The 20,906-nt window shown below is 31.9% G+C and overlaps 3 protein-coding genes and 1 long non-coding RNA gene across 6 annotated transcripts; 2 read left to right on the top strand and 2 right to left on the bottom strand.

The window, feature by feature from the left end:
* The first annotated feature begins 747 nt into the window (after positions 1–747).
* On the top strand, positions 748–8,184 carry LOC123918780 (isoliquiritigenin 2'-O-methyltransferase-like). The gene is made up of 5 exons (XM_045970932.1): positions 748–876; positions 5,509–5,853; positions 6,175–6,488; positions 7,028–7,092; positions 7,718–8,184. Exons 1-5 carry the CDS (start codon positions 782–784, stop codon positions 8,018–8,020), a joined length of 1,122 nt encoding a protein of 373 aa, XP_045826888.1. The 5' UTR covers positions 748–781; the 3' UTR covers positions 8,021–8,184.
* Positions 8,185–8,555: 371 nt separating this feature from the next.
* LOC123918768 lies at positions 8,556–10,449 on the bottom strand. 2 transcript variants are annotated; one of them, XR_006812910.1, is made up of 4 exons: positions 9,864–10,449; positions 9,710–9,756; positions 9,095–9,625; positions 8,556–8,978 (listed from the first exon to the last, which is right to left on the bottom strand). It is a non-coding gene; the product is annotated as an uncharacterized LOC123918768 (long non-coding RNA). The 2 variants fall into 2 exon arrangements; XR_006812911.1 differs by having other exon boundaries at positions 9,504–9,625.
* A 3,281-nt stretch (positions 10,450–13,730) lies between these two features.
* On the top strand, positions 13,731–16,092 carry LOC123918761 (isoliquiritigenin 2'-O-methyltransferase). The gene is made up of 4 exons (XM_045970913.1): positions 13,731–14,256; positions 14,873–15,186; positions 15,495–15,559; positions 15,662–16,092. Exons 1-4 carry the CDS (start codon positions 13,814–13,816, stop codon positions 15,956–15,958), a joined length of 1,119 nt encoding a protein of 372 aa, XP_045826869.1. The 5' UTR covers positions 13,731–13,813; the 3' UTR covers positions 15,959–16,092.
* Positions 16,093–16,890: 798 nt separating this feature from the next.
* Positions 16,891–18,436, bottom strand: LOC123918750 (WD repeat-containing protein 91 homolog). 2 transcript variants are annotated; one of them, XR_006812903.1, is made up of 3 exons: positions 17,788–18,380; positions 17,373–17,695; positions 16,891–17,282 (listed from the first exon to the last, which is right to left on the bottom strand). XR_006812903.1 is itself a non-coding variant. In XM_045970897.1 (2 exons), the coding sequence occupies exons 1-2, from the start codon at positions 18,182–18,184 to the stop codon at positions 17,583–17,585; spliced, it is 510 nt and encodes a 169-aa protein (XP_045826853.1). In that variant the 5' UTR covers positions 18,185–18,436; the 3' UTR covers positions 16,891–17,582. The 2 variants fall into 2 exon arrangements, 1 of the variants encoding a protein (XP_045826853.1); XM_045970897.1 differs by having other exon boundaries at positions 16,891–17,695; positions 17,788–18,436.
* Between the last annotated feature and the right edge of the window lie 2,470 nt (positions 18,437–20,906).

Here is a 20,906-nt window from a genome sequence, read left to right as displayed (position 1 = left end):
AATAACTCATAATTAAATGAATGTGAAAATAATTTTACATTGACCGACCATATAAATTATAAGGTAAATTTTTTGGTGCCCAATTTACATTATTGTCACAGGTGCTTATAGACAAAAATCATTTTTAAACATGAATTTTTAAACAAAAATTAATATGAAAATATGACATCTGATTGAATTTTTTCCCTATAAGCTACTACTACCAGATTGTTCACCATAAATTAAATCCTACACAATTAATAAACACTAAATTTATAAAATAACGAGTAAGTCTTAATTAGGTGGTCACAAGGATTTGATCACTCTATTTGATCACACATGTGTGATAAAAAGTAGAAAGAAAAATAGTTAAATAATATGTATATTTACGTGAGTGTGATCGAATGCAGTGACCAAATATATTCATGACAATTTTAAGTATTTTTCAAAAATAAAAGGCTATTAGCTGGGTAGGCTCAAACGTGCAACCCATTAAATTGACAAATATTATAAAATGATAGTAGTTCATGAAAAATGCTTCAAATTATTGGAAATGGGATGTTTTTATAATTCCACGTACTAGAGATGACTAAGACGCACCGTTTCATACAACTCAAAACCATAAGGAGCAGAGCAGGTCAATCTTCCTACCACAAACGACAAAGAAGTACAAAGTCTTAGATTTGGAGGTATATGCTTTTATTTTGCCTATAAAAAGATCACAATGTCGATATGAAAATAATCAAGCAATCATACCAACAACTAAAGAAAGAAAAAAAAAGTCATTAGTGCTAATCAAAAAATGGGAGATTCCTACTTTAGTAAAGAGGATAACCAAATTAGTGCTTCCTCAGAACAAACCGAGGACAGTGCATATCTCTCAGCAATGTTAGTTACCAGTTGTTTTTAGGGGTAATCAGCTCATCTTATTCATTGATCAAGAGGCCTTTTATAGGCAAAGTACAATAGCTTGCAGTCCAAGCCAACCAGTTGGCTGTGCAAGCCTGCAGGCAAGGCAAGGCAGGCCAGGCTTAGGCGCGCGCGCACACTGCAGGCCAGCAGGCATGGCTTAGGCTGCAGCCAATTTCTTATCATACAAGCTAACCATTCCTAACATACCCTCCCTTATTTGAACACATACAAATACAAAAAAAACACAAACCAAATGTTCAATGTATCAAGCTATTAACATCACACATGCCTAAGCCCTCCCTTAATTTGCAAAAGGACTCCAGCTTCAAAGGCTTAGTGAGCAGATCTGCTAACTGCTCTTCACTCCTGCAGTGAACCAACTCAATAGTTTCATCCTTAGTGAGGTCTCTAAGGAAGTGAAATCTAACATCAATGTGCTTTGATCTTCCATGCATAATAGGATTCTTTGAAAGCTTAATTGAGGAGCTGTTGTCACAATAGATCAAAATGCACTCTGATTGCTTCATCTTCAAGTAATTCAGCACATTCTTCAACCAAATTCCTTGACAGGCACAGGCTGCAGCTGAGACATGCTCTGCTTCAGTGGTTGACAAAGTCACAATTGGTTGTTTTTTAGAGGACCAAGAAATAGCACTACCTCCCAACATGAACACAAAACCTGTAGTGCTCTTCCTATCATCTAAATCACCAGCATAATCTGAGTCACACCACCCTTTCAAACACAAATCAGACTTGGAATTAGACTTGTACAGAATTCCAAATCCTAAAGTACCTTTCAGATATCTCATAATTCTCTTCACAGCAGTCACATGCATCTCAGTTGGCCTTTCCATGAACCTTGCCACCAAACATACTGAATAGGCCAAGTCAGGCCTTGTGGCTAGTAGATACATTAGACACCCTATCATTTGCTTATAGACAGTTGCATCTGTCCCTTGCTCAGTTTCATCTTTAACTAGCTTGCAACCAGGAACTATAGGGCTATTCACTTGATTACAATGTTCCATTCCAAACCTAGACAGGATTTCTGCTGCATATTTCTGCTGAGTGATGAAAATTCCATTGCTATCTTGATTAACTTCCACACCAAGAAAGAATCTCATTTTTCCCAAATCTGTCATAGCAAACCTTTTCTTCATAGATGACTTAAATTCATCCATCAATTTTTTATTGTTTCCAGTGTAGATCAAATCATCTACATACAAACTTACCAACAAAATCTCATTCTTCATACCATATTTGACAAATAAGGTATGCTCATATGGACATTTCTCAAATTTTTCTGCACTGAAGTAAGACTCAATTTTGCTGTACCAAGCCCTTGGAGCTTGCTTCAATCCATACAAGGCCTTCTTCAATCTATACACCATGGACTTATCCTTGCTGATATACCCTAATGGCTGACTCACATAGATGTTCTCAGTCAATTCACCATGTAAGAAAGCAGATTTAACATCTAATTGAAAAATCTTCCATCCATTATTAGCTGCAAATGCTAGAATGGATCTGATAGTGTCCCATCTTGCAACTGGTGCAAAGACTTCATGATAGTCTATGCCATGCTTCTGTGTGTATCCCTTAGCCACCAATCTTGCTTTGTACTTATCAATTTCTCCCTTCTCATTATACTTTGTCTTATATATCCACTTTACACCAATGGAGTTACAGCCAGCTGGTAGAGTAGTGAGCTCCCAGGTATCATTATTCTTGATTGACTCTATTTCAACATCCATTGCCTGTCTCCAAACTTCATGTTTCACTGCTTCATTGTAAGTAATTGGATCATTGTTAGTGTTAATCACTGCAAGATTGTGCAGTTCCAACTCATCTTCATCAATTTCTGCAGCTTGACCAATTACATAGTCATTCAATCTAACAGATGGTTTTCTTATCCTTGGGCCAAGAGGAGAACTTCTCTCAGCTTCACTATCACTAGATGTTTCATTTACCACATTTTCATTGTTGATAGCTGTAGCTTGTTCATTAGTATCAACTGGATTCTCAGCAATACTTCCATCTGCTGACTCAATCTCTTCCCAGTCATTGTCATTTCTAGCTGGTTTCTTTGGCTTATTCCAATTCCAGCTCTTTGATTCTTCAAAGATCACATCTCTACTTATTATGATTTTATTTTCAATAGGGTCATAAAGCTTATATGCCTTAGACTCTTCACTAACACCAAGCAAAACACACTTTTTGCTCTTGTCATCTAACTTCTTTCTTTGACTGTCATGAATATGCACATGAGCCACACATCCAAAAACTTTAAAATGATGCACAGATGGCTTCCTCCCACTCCATGCTTCCTCTGGTGTCATATCTTTCACACTAAGTGTAGGACTCCTGTTCATCACATAAGTTGCCCATTTAATTGCCTCAGGCCAAAATCTCTTTGGGACACTTCTTGCATGAATCATACTTCTGACAATGTTCAGTAATGTTCTATTTTTCCTCTCAGATACTCCATTTTGCTGTGGAGTATAAGCTGCAGTCAGTTGCCTTTTAATCCCTTCCTTACTGCAGAAGTCACTAAAGGCATTAGAGGTATATTCACCACCTCTATCTGTCCTAAGACATTGTATAGCACATTTAGCTTCTTTCTCAACAAGGGCCTTAAAAGATTTAAAACAGTCAAGAGCAAGAGATTTTTCTTTTAACACATATATCCAGGTTTTTCTGCTGAAATCATCTGTGAATGTGATGAAGTACCTGCTTCCTCCATTTGATTGAGGAGTAATAGGGCCACAAATGTCTGAATGGATCAGTTCTAATCTTGCAGATGCTCTCCAATTAGCTTGTTTTGGAATAGAGTCTCTGGATTGCTTACCAGCCAAGCAATCAACACAATTATCTTCTATTTCTTCAAGGTCTGGTAGTCCCTTCACCATCTGTTTCTTGGATAGAGTATTCAATCCCTTGAAGTGCAAGTGACCATACCTTCCATGCCACAACACAGTTGATTCTTGCTTTGCAGACATCAAACATCTAGGGTTGATAACAGTTGCAGAAATCACATACATTCTATTGCTAGACATAGCAGTAGTGAACAGCAAACCCTTTTCTTCATGATAAATCTTGCAAGAATCATCTTTAAAGATAACTGTGACTCTCTTTTGCTGCAATTGTCCTATGCTAATGAGATTGGTTTTCAAGCCAGGAACAAAGTACACATTGGTAATGACATGAACTAGATCATTAATCTTTAACCTCACATTACCTTTTCCCATCACAGCCATTCTTGAATCATCACCAAGTTTGACTGAATCTCTATAACTATCATCAAAATCAATGAACCAATCTTGATGACCTATCATGTGATTACTACACCCAGAATCAAGATACCATGGTTCAATTGCATTAACTTTTGATTCTTGATCAGTTCTAGACATAAGCAGCATTTCTTCTACACTATTGTATTCAGCATAGTGAACATTACCTTCATACTCAGGGCATTCACTCTGATAGTGTCCAAGCTTGTGGCATTTGAAGCATTCAACAAACTCTTTGTTTTGCCTTCCTCTGCCACGACCTCTACCACCATTGTTTCTGCCTCTCCCTCTACCAGCACCTTTCTCAGGATTGGAGATTTTCAAAGCTTGTTCATCTGTAATTTCAGTCTGTCTCTTCATCCTTTGTTCTTGCACAATCAAACTACTCTGCAAGCTATCAATGGACATAGCTGTAACATCATTTGATTCCTCTATGGAACAAACCACATAATTGAATTTTGAAGACATAGATCGCAAGATCTTTTCAACAACTTCAACTTCTTGCAGAGTTTGGCCCTGTGCACTCATGCGATTTGCAATAGCAAGAGTTCTTGAAAAATACTGTTCTACGGATTCATTATCCTTCATTTCAAGAACTTCAAATTCACGTTTCAATGCTTGCAGGTGAGCACGTTTCACCTTCGTGGATCCTTGGTACTTGCGTTTCATAGCATCCCAAATATCTTTGGATGTGGTGCGAACAAGAATCGTTTCCATAATGGAACGATCAATAGATTGAAAGAGGTAGTTCTTTACCTTCAAGTCTTTCAATTTGAGCGCTTCAATTGCTTGCAATTGTTCAGCTGTAGCATCAGGTGGCGCCGCCGTAATGCCTGGTTCAATTAAGCCCCAAAGTTCCTTCGATCGAATGAGATTCTCCATTAGCATAGCCCAATGCTCGTAATAGCCATCAAATTTAGGAACTTTTGTGTGATTATACTTCGTTTCTTCCGCCATTGATGAAAAGAAAAAGCTTCAGATGAGGAAGAAAGAAGAAGAAGCGTAACAGAAAACGGTTGCAAAAGTGGTTGTAACTGATTTTGGTTAGAAATTGCAATTTCTCTCTCCTCAGGTCCCTAGAGTAGAGAACCTGATACCAATTGTTGTTTTTAGGGGTAATCAGCTCATCTTATTCATTGATCAAGAGGCCTTTTATAGGCAAAGTACAATAGCTTGCAGTCCAAGCCAACCAGTTGGCTGTGCAAGCCTGCAGGCAAGGCAAGGCAGGCCAGGCTTAGGCGCGCGCGCACACTGCAGGCCAGCAGGCATGGCTTAGGCTTAGGCTGCAGCCAATTTCTTATCATACAAGCTAACCATTCCTAACAACCACTAATCTTGTTTATTCAGCAGTGTTAAATGCTGCTATTGATCTCAATTTATTTGAGATCATAGCTAAGGCAACACCATGTGGTGCTTTCATGTCACCATCAGAAATTGCTTCTAAATTGCCACAATCAACCCAACACTCGGACTTGTCTAATAGGCTTGACCGAATGTTACGTTTGCTTGCTAGTTATTCCATTCTTATATCTTTTACTCGAACCACCGAGAATGGTACCGAGAGAGTTTATGGCCTCTCGATGGTTGGAAAATGCTTTGTCCCTGATGAAAGTGGAGGCTCCTTGGCATCAATCACCTCATTTATATACTCTCCTGCATTGTTACAAGTTTGGTAAGTGATTTCAGTTCTTAAATGCATATATAATGAATGTAAGAATATAGATTTTCGATAAACTTTAAATCAATGTTTATTTAACAAATATAGGAATAAGTTATGGATTTGGATTCACTGTTGTTAAATAATAAAGTGGTTTCACACTTTAATGAATCATGATTGTTGATTTGAAATCAGATATTTTTTATTTAAAATACAGTTTTATAAAACAAAATGATCACAATCGCTGATTAAAGATCGGAGGGCCCAAATCAGTTTAAACTGATTACCTGGAATTTTTTGATGTTCTTACTAAGTTTTATGTAATTTGTTTTTTAGGGCGAATTTTAAGGAAGTTGTGGTTGCTGAAAACATTGATGTGTTCAAGAAAATTCATGGAGTGACAAAGTACGAATACATGGGAAAGGATGAAAAAATGAACCAAATATTTAACAAATCAATGGTTGATATTTGTGCAATAGAGATGAAAAGAATGCTTGAAATATACACTGGATTTGAGGGAATATCAACATTGGTTGATGTTGGCGGTGGAAGTGGACAAAACCTCAAAATGATAATTTCCAAGTACCCTTTAATTAAGGGAATTAATTTTGATCTGCCTCATGTTATTGAAAATGCACAACCACTTTCAGGTAACATACTCCCTCGCTGTAAGTACAAGGAAAACTCCACTTGATTCATCCCATACATCCGATCATTTTTATAAGAAACAGTTAATTTTTTAAGTTTATTGAATAACATATGTATTTGATCATTATTATAGACTAAATACATCAATTATTTAAAGAGTTTAAAGTTGCTTCTTGTAAAAGGACCAGAGAAAATTACTATTTATTCCGGTATTTAATATAAATAAACAACAAAAATGTTTTATTGATTTTTAGGAAAGTTTTCTTTCGGGATAGATTTAGCTTGCCTAATTTTTGTTCTGTTAATCTGATTTGGTTTATCTCCCCATTTTTTTATTTTTCTTAATTACCAATAAAAAAACTATTCTCTCTCTAATTTTTATGTGATATATATATATATATCATTATCAACATGTCATCTTTTATGTCAAAAAATAAAAAAGAAGTCATCTTATAACATTTTTTACTTCGTTGAATAATAAAAAACTATTATCTCTCTGATTTTGGAGTATAATTAATAAAGTGTACCAACTTTATTTAAGGGATTGAACATGTTGGAGGAGATATGTTTGCAAGCATTCCACATGGTGATGCCATGATATTAAAGGTACGTATATTAAATAATTATATCTTACTGATTAATTAATCACTCGTAACTTGAAAAAAAAAAAAAATCAAATTTTATAATTAGGACGTGTGTTTGATTTCTAAAAAATAAGAGTCTAAACATAACAATCTCAATTATATTAGGTTTGATTTAAAATTATTTCTATAATTGGACGAATCAGAAGCTAAGAGATGAGATAAAAACTAAAATTGTAGTCCTCGTCAATTCATATTATATTTTTTTGTCTCAAGTATAAGTTGATAAAAATATCAAAATAATTTATTGTCCACAAAACATTATATAAGACAAAAAATTGTTTCATACATTAAAAATTTAACGTGTTATTTTATTTGAAAAAAAAAAAGAATATGTATCAACATTGTAAAATAATTTTATATTGTCAACCAATCACAATTATGTTTTCCGTCACGTCATCCCACTTAATCTCACTTTCTTAATATGACATCGAACGTTGAACGGTTCCTTTTTTTTTTCTTTCTAATTTAAGTTGACAATGTGTGTCCTTTAAATAAATTTTATTTTGTGTTGTTGTATCTAATACTTATCTTTTATAAATCAAACAACTCTCTAAATTATTTTTTCTGGCTTTTGCACATAATTGTAGGGTGTATGTCATAATTGGTCAGATGAAAAATGCACAGAAATTTTAAGCAAATGTCACAAAGCTTTGTCACCAAATGGGAAGGTGATTATAGTGGAGTTCATATTGCAAGAAGAACCAACACCATCCGAAGAATCTAAACTTGTTTCAACTCTTGATAATCTCATGTTCATCACAAGTGGTGGAAGAGAAAGAACTGAGAAACAATATGAGAAATTGGGTAAACTCTCTGGATTTTCAAAATTCCAAGTTGCTTGCCGCGCTTTCTCCTCCAGTTTTGGAGTCATGGAACTTTATAAATACTAGTAATAAAGTTTTTTACAGTAACTTTGGATTTTAAAATACTAGTCCGAGTACCCGTGCTAACGCACGGGAAGCACCATATTTTAATGATTTCGTATACAATTTTCAATTTGCAGACCGTAAACCCCGTGTTTTTTTGTAGTACCCATGTTATTTTCTAAATATAAAATTTGGAACATAATTATAATAAAGTTACATAACACAATCCTTCTATAAGATTTACAAAATTAATATACGCATAAACATAACCCTTCCGGTGCGCCCCCCGTGTTTTTTGAATTTACATAGCCATTAGCAATTTTAGTTAGGGTCATGCTAACTAGTGCCCTTGGGGCACTAGTTAAAGAACCAAAAATAGAAATTTTTGCTTTGAAAAGATTACTTTTTACACTTTTAAAAAGTTGACTACACAAGTTTCAAAACACTTTTACTATTCTTAGCTTCCTTAACTAGTGCCCCAGGGGCACTATTTAGCATTTTCCTTTTAGTTATGCTACAAATCATATCATATATAAACCAATTAGAAGTAGATCATATGGCTAAGAAAGTTTCAACGCACTTGAATAACAAAGAAATATCAAGAAAATGGATTATGATAGATTGTCATTGGCTAGCATTGAGATTCTATGTTCCTAACATTGATTAACCAAGAAAAGTCTCTTATATTGAAAGATGCATCTATCTATAACAAATCTATCTATAACAAATATGCAAGCTGCTCCAACTCTATATATCTTGCATATAGTCATTTTTGTTTGATAGTATCATGATCTAGTCTTCTGTTAGCAAGCTGTAAGATCTCAATCTGTCTCTTTAAGTCAAAATTTTGATTTTGAACTTTTTCAATTATTAGAGCCTTCTCTAGTGTACTTTCCAAAATCCTCTCTGCTTTCTATCAATGTAGTTTCTTTGGACTTTTTATCCTTTCCAAAGCTTTCTTATCTTCTTGAAGTGTTGTAATCTACGAAGCCAAATTGTATGTTAGTGTTGTCAGTCCACAAAATTCACTTAGACTTTTTTCTTTCTTTACAAATAAGTCCTAGCTTGCTGGAAATTGTACTATTTGTTATATTGTACCTCATTCCTATACATTTTAATCTCAGCTTCAAGTGGGGCAATGACAGTATCAATTGGAACAAAATATTCATCCTTTTGAAAACCAAATGAGAATAACATCAGTTTCCTCCATCACTTTCTTCCATAATAGAAAATGTTATGTTACAAGAAACTTTTTCACATTCACTGCAATACATAGTTTTTTATATTCAATACACTAACTCAAGCAAATCTCTTTCATATAAATATAGTGTGATAACAAACTAAACCATGAAAGTTCATAAACTTGACCCCTCAATTTTGTTCTTTTCTTTTTCATATGAGAAGTATCACATTTTTTTTCTCTTTCCTTATGCTTATTTTTTTCTTAGTTATACATTATGTGGTGAGAGCATATAAAAAACTGAAATTGACATTAAGTTAACCATACCTTGTTTCAACTTACATCCAGGGACTACTAAATCCTAAAGAGCTTTCATCCTTTCACCAATCTTAATCTTTCAGCCAAAATCTTAATCTTAATTCAAAATAGCTGTTACTCCGCGTATCTAACTGAAAACAGAAAAACAATCAAATTCATTTGAAACAACAATAAGAGGGTTTCAGAAGGTGAAAAACATTTTTGTTTTCTCTAACCTGATTGACGCGATTCATTCTTTAGGGTTTCAGAATATAAATTTTACCTATAAAACAGAATAAAAAAAGAAAGAAACGGAAAGAGGATTAGAAAATTCAATCGAAGAAAATTTGGGATTTAAAAAACGTAAGAAACTGAAATTAAGAGTGTTACCAGAAAACAATCGTTGTCAGCATTTTTGGTTTTAAATTAGAGGATGAGATGTTGAGGAAGAGGGTGATTTGATGTTGATGTCTGTAACTGTTGTTGTTGTTGTTGTTGTTATGAGAGAAGAAGGAGAAAGAGAGAAGGAGTCATAAAGATAAGGATGGTTTCTGAAACTTTTGGAGGGATTTTTGAAATTTGAAAGCATTGGTCAAAGCTTGTAGCAACTTTTGGTTTTTCACCAAAATGGAAGATGGAGAAAGAAAGAAGTCGGAGATAGAAGTTGGGAAGGGCACAACACAGAGAAAATGAAAGTGACACTTTGCCAAATATATTATGTTTCAGCGCTACTACTCTGTTTGTTGTTGAGGGAAGTATTTTTTTGTTTGATATAATTTTGGACTTAAACCTATTGGGCCTGATCCATTACAATAATTTTGTCTTGTTGCTATTCCAAGATCCAATTGAGTCAAAATGAGAGGGAAACTCAAATTTTTAAAAATTATTCCATGTGAAGCAACCTATGTGGCATAAAAGCTTAATATGGCAAAAAGAAAATATTTATTTATGATGATTTGGCAAGAGTGTGGTTAGAAGTGGACAAATCATCAAACTTTCCCTATAAGTGGTTTGGGTTTGTATATTATTAAGAATATTATTAAGATTAAGATTAAGATAAGATTAAGATTAAGATTAAGATGTGTTGAGAGTAAAAAAGGAGAATAAAGATCTTTTGAGGACGTCAATTGTGTTGCATCTTTGTTGTTATAATTTCATATGTTGTACAAGAGAGATAAATATACTATATAAGAAAAGAAAGTACGAATGAAATTCCCAATTTGCCTATGTTTAATTTTTTGACACATCATTTAGTTTAAGGTTATTTTGTGTCTTAATTTAAAAATTATTAGAAAAAAAACTTCTCATTATATGATGGTTATTCCTATTTTAAATTTTAATTTTTAGTTCAACTAAATTAATTTAATTAATTTAATATGAGAATATGGTGGGAAAAAAAATTGAAAACCTCCCGTAAAAAATGATGAGACTAACTAAAACAATAAAAATTCTCTGTCATCTCTAGGAGATAGGGTTGGGAATAGGTCAGGCGGCCTACAGGCGCCTTCGGCCTGGCCTGTGTAAGTCTGGTCTGGCCTGTTTATTAAAAATGTCAGGCTTAGGCTTTGATAAAAGTCTGTTTACATAAATAGGCCAGACTCATGCTTCTAAAAAAGTCTACAAAGCCTGATAGGCCGGCCTGTTAGTAAGTCTTAATTACATCATGCATAAATTAATTTTTATCGTTGAATTAATATATCTGATCATTATACAAATGAAATATGATCTGACTTATTAATTTAATGGTAAGAAAAAAATTGTACATGCATGGTGCAAGTCTATTTCATTTATCCATTTAAATTAAAAAACCGTAATTTATGGTGCAAGTTTATTTTAATTTTAATTGTATAAATTGTCACTGCATTAAGGTTAACACTCGGATTGAAGTGTTTTTCAATTTTTTTTATTTGTTTACAATTTTATCAATGAAAAATAAACTTAGAATCTCATATTCATATTATTTAAACCTCTTATCAATCGATCAAACCTAATAGCTTAGTGTTTTTCGAGTTTAACATAATTACAAAAGTTCACCGCAGCTTCCGTTGCATTAAAAGTAGGGGTACTAGTATTTGTATTCATTTTTTCCACTTTTGTCATGCTGAAATTTTTGCCTCCAAATAGTCAAACATAATCTTTTATACTTTGACTATTCATTAGTTATAAATTAGTATAATCCTTTTGCTGCTTTGACTACAACGAAATTAACAGTAGACAGTACACACTTTATCGCCCGCGGAATCTTAATTAGTGGTTATATAGGTGGAATTAAACAAAGCTGGCTAATGCATGCAGTTCTATCCCATTAATTAATCTAGACACATGTTAAGAATGAAAATGTAATAATATTTTTTGAATTCGTACATTATATTTTTTAAATATTTATGAATTATTTAAATGTAAATTTTTAATTTTAGATACTTTTTAAGAGACAATTTTTTTTTTTTTTAAAAGTTAATTAACCAAAGTTGTCTTAAATATTTAAATTAAATTAAAGCAAGAAAAAGGTGCTAAATTACATGTTTGGTCTCTTAATTTTATTTTAGCTTTTAATTAATTTAGTCTCTTATGTTTAAAAAATTGTAAGTTAGTCTCTTACGTTACTAATTAACATTGCAATAAGTTAATCTTTTTACTCAACTTTCTGTTTAAATCGTCCATGTGTGTTAAATATATAGTTAATTGATAATTGAGAGTATTGGTTAATAATTAATTAGTGGATGTCTATATATAAGTTTTTATATAATCTAAATCATGGATGTTATGTTACTTAACATGGTATCAGAATTTCTCCAAGGTTTGTTGGACCACCTGCTAAAAATCGGTAATGTAAGAGACCAAATTAAAATCTAAATTAAAAGCAAGGACCAAACTTACTATTATATCTGACGGCATCGATAGAATGATAATTAGTTATACTTCTATTATTTTAATAAAATGATAGTTCAGTTAAATTTACATAATCTTCTCATAAAAAATATTTTAAATTATTTGAATTGGGAGGATTTTATAACTCTAATTCAGAAAGCTAGCTACTATCCATGCATGAGTCATGACTAAAGCATTATACAAATGCAAGATATATGATTAAACTCAAAGACATCAAAACAGAGCTGGTTGAAAAAAACTGTAGATATAAACCTGGTTACCTTTAACACCCGGGCTGCATGATGTTAAAGATAGTATTTGTATTCCATTTTCCACTTATGCCATGGTGAAATTTTTTTCCTCCAAATAGTCAAACTTAATCTGGTTGACTACAAACGAAATTAGTACACACTTTTATATCGCCCGCGGAATCTTAATAAGTGGTTATAGTATTACCTAGGTGGTGATTGGTGAAGGGAATTAAAGAAAGCTGGTTAATGCATGCAGTTTTTTTTGCTTTCACCACCAATTGAATCTGGTTCAGGGGTCAGTTCTGGCATCAAGTGGTTTCAGCCCTCTCCCGATCGCAGTTACGGGGGATCGAACGAGTCCTCCCTACTAAGTTCAGCGTCATTCACCACCGAATCAACTAACAATTGGTGGTTAATGCATGCAGTTTAATCGCATGAATTAAAATAAATCTATTTGAGTAATTTATTATATTTAAAATCTATCTGAAGTATTAATTAAAAACAAAACTATCTGAAACTTTTTAAATTAATTAATTAACTACCGTATATGTTTAAAACTTTGAAGTTAACACCTTACCTTAATCTTTTTAGTTAAATTTTATTTAAATCGTTTACATGACAAACAAAGCCGCATGCGTGAAATTAACTCAAAATTTTGCAGAAATGATGAACTTATGCTAACATTAATAATACAGATGATCAACTTGAAACTTTTAAATGTAGAGATCAAATTAAAATTAAAAAAAAAATATATATGTAAAGGGAACAAACATACAATACAATTAAGCCAAATATCATTGATAGAACGATAATTAATTATACTTCTACTATTTTAATAAAATGATAGTTCAGTTAAATTTTCATAATTTTGTCATAGAAAATATTTCAAATTATTTAAATTGGAAGGATTTTATAGGTCCGATTGAGAAAACTAGCTACTATACATGCATGAGTCATGACACATTAAAACAGTGAGCGTGCCATCTAAGAACTCAAAACAAAGATTTTTTCTATAAAAAAAAATGTCATAAGGAGTAGGTAAATTTTTCTAGCTACCTAAACTAAAAGCTCAAGAAGCACAAAGTCTTGGATTGTAGGTATACATGTATTGGTTTTGCCTATAAAAAGAGCACAACATCGATATGCAAATAATCAAGCAAGCATAAAGAAAACAAACAACTAAACAAAGAAAGAAAAATAATCATTAGTCACTAATCAAAAATGGGAGATTCCTACTTTGCTAAAGAGGATAACCAAATTAGTGTTGCCTCTGAACAAATTGAGGATAGTGCTTGTCTTTCAGCAATGGTACTTACCACTAATCTTGTTTATCCAGCAGTGTTAAATGCTGCTATTGATCTTAATTTATTTGAGATCATAGCTAAGGCAACACCGCCCGGTGCTTTCATGTCACCATCAGAAATTGCTTCTAAATTGCCACAATCAACTCAACACTCGGACTTGTCTAATAGGCTTGACCGAATGTTGCGTTTGCTTGCTAGTTATTCCGTTCTTACTTCTGCCACCCGAACTATCGAGGACGGTAGCACCGAGAGAGTTTACGGACTCTCAATGGTCGGAAAATACCTTGTCCCCGATGAAACTAGAGGATCATTGGCTTCATTCACTACATTTATGTGTTATCCTGCATTGTTGCAAGTTTGGTATGTGATTTAATTTCGTTTTTAAACATATATAATATGCGGAAGGGTACAGTTCGATGTTTGGATAAATAGTTTAATTAAATTAAATATTTAATGTTAAGTGTACACGTATAAGTTATACATTATATGTGTGGCTAACAGAAAGTTTGAGCTTAATTAATAAGCTAAAGAAAACTTAAGTATGTTGAACATAATCTTAATTAGAATTTGGGTTGGGCTAATCTCAACCTATAAAATCAATGTGTATCGTGAAATTTGCTCCCACTTATAAACTCATGTCGAGATTATTTTTCATTCAAATGTGTGAATCTCTTAACACATAACTGAATATATAAAGTTCATACGCAATATCATTTCAAATGTAAAACTCTTAATACAAGGGCTTATATTATAAAATAAACCTAAATAATTATTTTATTGAACCTTGTTAAGTTAAATAATGTATCTAAGTGAAAATATTGTGTTTATAAGAGAATGAGGAGAGAAAAATTTACTACTAAATTTTATTATGGATTACTAAAATTAAAATACAATATCTTGTGACTATTTGAGTGAATTAGCAAATATAATCTTATTTTAATTGTTTTAGTAGTCTAAGTTTTGGTTTCTTTTGTAGGATGAACTTTAAGGAAGCAGTGGTTGCTGAAGACATTGATTTGTTCAAGAACATTCATGGAGTGACAAAGTATGAATACATGGGAAAGGATAAGAAAATGAACCAAATATTTAACAAATCAATGGTTGATGTTTGTGCAACAGAGATGAAAAGAATGCTTGAAATATACAATGGATTTCAAGGAATATCAACATTAGTTGATGTTGGTGGTGGAAGTGGACAAAATCTAAAAATGATTATATCTAAATACCCATCAATTAAGGGAATTAATTTTGATCTGCCTCAGGTTATTGAAAATGCACCACCAATTCCAGGTAAATACTGTTTCAGCACAATTAAGATAGTAAACTCAAGTGGTTAATGGATTTTACCATAGAATAGAACGGATCATTCAGAAGAACCAAAATGTGATTTCTAGGTGAAACAATTTCTTGGACGGACTTACTCTGCGACTGAATTCTGAATTACCAGAGCGCATTCTCCTAAAAACCGTAGGATTAACATTAAAAAAATCATAATAATGTTTCATCACATATGTCATTATCAACATGTCATCTTATAAATTGTTTAATTACTTTGTTGAATATTATAATTAATAGTATATATACCAACTTTTATTTAGGGATTGAGCATGTTGGAGGAGATATGTTTGCAAGTGTTCCACAGGGTGATGCCATGATACTAAAGGTATAAGCATATTAATTAATTACTTGAGACTTGGTAGATTCATTTATTTGATTTTTTAATTAAAATACTAAGTACAATTTTTTGTCACATATATAATTGTAGGCTGTGTGTCACAATTGGTCAGATGAAAAGTGCATAGAATTTTTAAGTAATTGTCACAAAGCTCTTTCACCAAATGGAAAATTGATTGTTGTGGAGTTCATATTGCCAGAAGAACCAACAGCAACTGAAGAATCTAAACTTGTTTCAACTCTTGATAATCTCATGTTTATCACAGTTGGTGGAAGGGAAAGAACTGAGAAACAATGGGAGAATTTGAGCAAACTCTCTGGATTTTCCAAATTTCAAGTGGCTTGTTGTGCTTTCTCAAGTTTAGGAATCATGGAGTTTTATAAATGAAGGAATTATAATAGTAATGTTGAATTTTAAAATAAATGTGTTAAGAGTAAAGTGAGAATAAAGACCTCTTTGTGAGAGTCAATTGTGCTACAATGTATACTTTCTTGATTTTAATTTCTGCTTTGATGTTATGTATTTTTTTTTTTTGAAGCAATTGATGTTATGTATTATATTGCTTATGCAAATAAAGTTTTACTTACCTTTTTGTGCTGTAAAAGTTCAATGTATTCTGGTATTAATGATTTATTTACTTCTGCAAATTTTGATTTTGCATATGGCAACTACACTATCGAAAGAAGTCTGAATTTTCTTAAAAATCAAATGTACAACCATATGAGAAAGAAATTATTGAATAATTATTTGATCACACGTGTAAATATTTCTAGTAGTGCTTACAATAAATTAATCTTACAACAATTTCAAAATATAAAGACACGTAGAGAGTCATTATATTTTATAGATGTTGAAATTTTTAAGTTTTTCATATATATTTGTATATTTTTTGTGATCTTTCAATGTTTTTCTTAATTATGATATCATTATTTGATTGTTTATATATGTATTGATATATGATCTTTGACCCATCACTAGTCAAAATTTCTAAATTGTCTTTAAATTCTTTGAGATGATTTAAGAAGGAAAAAAATCATGCAAAATTATGAGATTGTGGATGCAAGTATGGAGTGTCACAATGCATCCCTTTTTGTATGCATGGTCAATGGATTTTTATTAAGAAAATAGTTATAAAATAAAAAAGGCACTATGCATCCCTTTTAAAGTCATTTAAAAAGTCTCTTAGATGTAACAAGTTATTACAAGTATCTACTCAAATAAACATAAGTAATAATGTTATTTTAAAATGACTTGTTAGACATTAAAAAATATTAACATCATATAAAAGAAGCAGATTCAGAGGTAAGTAACCCCATCCATGCAACTGAAATGTAATGTAATGTAATATTCAAGCAATAAAATCAATGGGATAAGAATCATGAGTTAGATTTCTAACATGAGTATGAATAGCCTATCAAAATTTTCTACATACAAACAATCCCAATTTTGTATTTAGAAATGAAATGAGAGCAGAAGCTGTAGTCGTGGAAGCGACTGTTGCAGGTTCATTCGATGTTTTGCTTGTCTCCCAAGGCGTAAATGAATTCCGTCACAAATTGATCGATACACAAAAGATATGAATCATATCATTAACAATACCACAAAATTACGTTCCACGGATGACAGAATACTAGTGCAGATTGCACTTCGATTCCTTCCTAAACATCTGTGTTGGTCGAATCATCAAGTCAGCCGAACTGTGGAACAAACTCTGCAGCATATGGTCAACAAATATGGAAGAGAATGGCCATGTACATTATAAAAAAAATTAGCACTAATAAAAAAAAAGAGAGATTCTTACATTACTAAGGAGGAGACTAACCAAATTAGTGCATCCTCATACCAAAATGAGGATAGTGCTTGTCTTTCAGCAATGGTACTTACCACTAATCTTGTATATCCAGCAGTGTTAAATGCTGCTATTGATCTTAATTTATTTGAGATCATAGCTAAGGCAACACCACCCGGTGCTTTCATGTCACCATCCGAAATTGCTTCTAAATTGCCGACATCAACCCAACATTCGGACTTGCCTAACAGAAAGATGCAATGCCTTATACCACTCCTTAGAGAAAAATATCCGAAATTCGGGATCCAATCGTGGATTCTTCACATAAGGAATTGCTGCAATGCAATACAGATTCTCGTCATTACAATTTAACACTGAAATTTCATTACAAAATAATCACACACAAAAACAAGCTGAAAAAACGCACCAAACCATTGAGTCCAATCATCCTGAGAACTCTGCAACAAATCAGGACCATGAACAGTGAAAAATTCTACAACCTTATCCCTCCTATTAGATTGCAAAGCATGAACAACGTAGAAGCTTAAAACAGAAGCTTCCAATTTGGAGAAAGTTGAAACGAGTGTGGTTTCAGAAGATGAAGATATATAGTGTTTGAAGAAACCCAGAAGCGCTACTAATTTATCGATCTGAAACTTTGGAATGTATAAGAAGAAAATTAGGTCAAGAATCTTATCAACCTGAAAACCTTTTCCAACGTCGGTTCGTAATTCGGTTTCGTAAGCTTCGAGTGTGTTGGTGAATCCTCGAAACACGAGAAATTCTCGCACTAATTCTTCAGCCGCGTAATGCATCTTCTCCATCTTCTACAATGAGGAAATATCTATTATATTTGATGCAATGCGATGATCGAAGCTGCGGTTGGTGAATTGCGGCGGTGGGGCTGTGGTGTAGTGTTGTTGTGAGCGAATCGGCGATCTAGGCACGACGACGGTGGTGGATACACATGTGTGAGGTTTTGCACGTGCGTGGGGGGTGGATGACACGTGATATCAGAGTGGTAGTGTTTTCACAACCGTACGGTACGGCTGAGTTGAGCCGTGTTTTAAATTTTTAATTAAAAATTAAAGTAAAGTTTAGTTAAGGGAGAACACCGTTCCACCCAAAAAAGGAGAAAATTAAAACTATTTGATGCCAGATTAACCGATTTGGTGGATCGGATATTGGTGGTGATAAAAAAAATTAGTTAATAATTGTTTCTATCGGAAGGGGTTTGGTTAGTCTGTTAGAGGTTATTGATTCAATCAACAACAACAAAAAATCAAATTCGATTTTTCTAAAAGATTTATGTTCATTTCACAGATCAATACGTTGATTATGTAGTCTATCTTTTTTAAAAATGTTATTTTTAATGCATTTTTCTGAAAATAAGTAGAACTGTGATTGGTTCGACCGATCACCCGTAAAAGAAAATAAAATAATATTATGTTTTTTAATAAATAAAAAAATGAGAAAAGTAAAGGACATAAATAGGAAGAAAAATAGATAAAAGCACTAAAGTGTTATAAATAAAAAAGATAAATGACGTAAATAGAAAAAATATAAAGGACTAAAATGTTACAAAAAATAAGATAAATGACTCTTGATGTAATTTTGGCTATATTATAAGTTTAATTATTTTATTTTATTTTTGAATTTTAGCTAAATATTAATACATATTTATTTTTCTTCATATTTTCATGTTAAATACAACTTTTAAAGTCATACATATCGATCTCCAAAACACCACCAACCAATTACATGCATGATGACACTAATAACCAATTATATATAAAGTTTAAATTAAAAAATTTAAATACTAATATTGATAAATCATACACAATTATTTCATTCTCATATATTAAATCTGATTCTTGAAGTCATGCATATTAATCACAAAAAATACCCAAACAACTTAGTAAAAAAAAAAAAAACCAAACACCATCATTATATTAGAATTCATTCTCCTTAGTTTTTCATGTAATACTACATGGATAATTATTTATTTCAACTCTTATTTCTTTTCATATATATATATCTATATATATATCTTATGAATATTTACTCCGTTCGTTTTTAAGAGTTTTTTTAGAATAGTAACATCAAATTAACAAAGTGTACTTTTATTGAAAAAGACTTTAGTTTTCCAAATATATAACATTAATTAGTTTTATTGAAAAAGATAAGAATTATTGACAATGGGTATAATTGACAGTCGTACCCTCAAAATACCAAAACGACAATTAAATAGGAATGTTAAATCCGATGTCAAAAAACACTTAAAAAAAACATAGAGAGTACAACACTATTAAAACAAATTCATGTTCATCCAATATTTACGCATGCTATATTATATGTATTACTTTAGTAAAAAAAAATATATTATATGAATTACTAAACAAATATTTGGTGTCAAAGCACGAGAATTTTTTGAAAATTCCCTATAATTTAGAATTAGAATACAGGTATTATATACGAATAAGATATCCGATTAGATAATATCTATGTACGTAACAGTGAAAATTTATGTTCTTTAAATATCGGGTCCTGGACAATCTTTCTTCTTGAACCGTGCTCAGGGCCGCCATTGTTTATCGATATATTCATTGTATATATAAAATAAATTTATATCCTCTGACTATTTATAATACTATTAAAATAAATTTATGTTGATCCAATATTTACACTTATTATATGTATTACTAAAAAAATATTTGGTATCTCTTTCTTCTTGAACCGTGCTCAGGGCTGCCATTGTTTAATGGTATTCACTATATAAGTTGTTTAATATTGTTTAATGGTATTCACTATATAAGTTATTTAATATATCTTCATGCATCCATCATCAAGTTATCCCAAAATTATTTATTTTATTCAATTTAATACATGTATAATGAAATAATTTATATTCTTACATGTACTCATTTTATTCATTCTAAACATATACTATTAATTTCTATTTCAACTTTGACAAACAAAAATTATTCATTTCATACTTTATGTATATATTAATAAATAATTTACTAAATTGTGGTTTATAATATGATAATATTTTTCTTTATTATTTCCCATCAAACAATTTCATGACATTTTCTAAAGCATAATATGATCTACTTCAGATCGAAATTTATCCCTGACTTCATTTGAATATGCTGAAGCATTATCCTTCTCAACATTCTCCGGATAATTAAACTCATAATCCTCTAAAACACGATTATCCATCTGAAGATTCTCCACAAAGTCACCTTCAAAAACTTCATTTGCATATGCTGAAGCATTGTCCTTCTCAACATTATCATGAGGATTAAACTCAGAATTAAGCACAGAGTCACCTTTTTAAATTAAAAAACCTATTTGTCGCAAAAAAAAATTTCTTACTCACCTTGTGGCTGTATATCTAATCATTTGATACATCGATTTATACAATTTCTACGACTGTAAGCAAAATTTTAAGATTAATATCTTAATCTTCCATGATAGTTTTTTATTTCTTTTCTTAATGCTATGATTTTTTTATGGCACAAAAGACCAATTCTTAGGGAACTG

This window comes from Trifolium pratense, linkage group LG1 (assembly GCF_020283565.1).
Source record: "Trifolium pratense cultivar HEN17-A07 linkage group LG1, ARS_RC_1.1, whole genome shotgun sequence".
In the NCBI taxonomy this organism is placed as follows: domain Eukaryota; kingdom Viridiplantae; phylum Streptophyta; class Magnoliopsida; order Fabales; family Fabaceae; genus Trifolium; species Trifolium pratense.
Note: the sequence above shows the minus strand (reverse complement) of the source record. Positions and strands in the feature narration are given on the sequence as shown.

What these genes read in the sequence shown, in the direction of transcription:
- LOC123918750 (XM_045970897.1), bottom strand. Translation starts at nt 18,184, where the DNA reads ATGGAGAAGATGCATTACGCGGCTGAAGAATTAGTGCGAGAATTTCTC. An exon ending in TGATTGGACTCAATGGTTTG is followed by an intron (nt 17,696 to 17,787) that starts GTGCGTTTTTTC and finishes ATTGCATTGCAG; the next exon opens with CAATTCCTTATGTGAAGAAT.
- LOC123918780 (XM_045970932.1), top strand. Translation starts at nt 782, where the DNA reads ATGGGAGATTCCTACTTTAGTAAAGAGGATAACCAAATTAGTGCTTCC. An exon ending in CTCTCAGCAATGTTAGTTAC is followed by an intron (nt 877 to 5,508) that starts CAGTTGTTTTTA and finishes ATTCCTAACAAC; the next exon opens with CACTAATCTTGTTTATTCAG. An exon ending in AAATGCACAACCACTTTCAG is followed by an intron (nt 6,489 to 7,027) that starts GTAACATACTCC and finishes ACTTTATTTAAG; the next exon opens with GGATTGAACATGTTGGAGGA.
- LOC123918761 (XM_045970913.1), top strand. Translation starts at nt 13,814, where the DNA reads ATGGGAGATTCCTACTTTGCTAAAGAGGATAACCAAATTAGTGTTGCC. An exon ending in AAATGCACCACCAATTCCAG is followed by an intron (nt 15,187 to 15,494) that starts GTAAATACTGTT and finishes ACTTTTATTTAG; the next exon opens with GGATTGAGCATGTTGGAGGA. An exon ending in GTGATGCCATGATACTAAAG is followed by an intron (nt 15,560 to 15,661) that starts GTATAAGCATAT and finishes ATATAATTGTAG; the next exon opens with GCTGTGTGTCACAATTGGTC.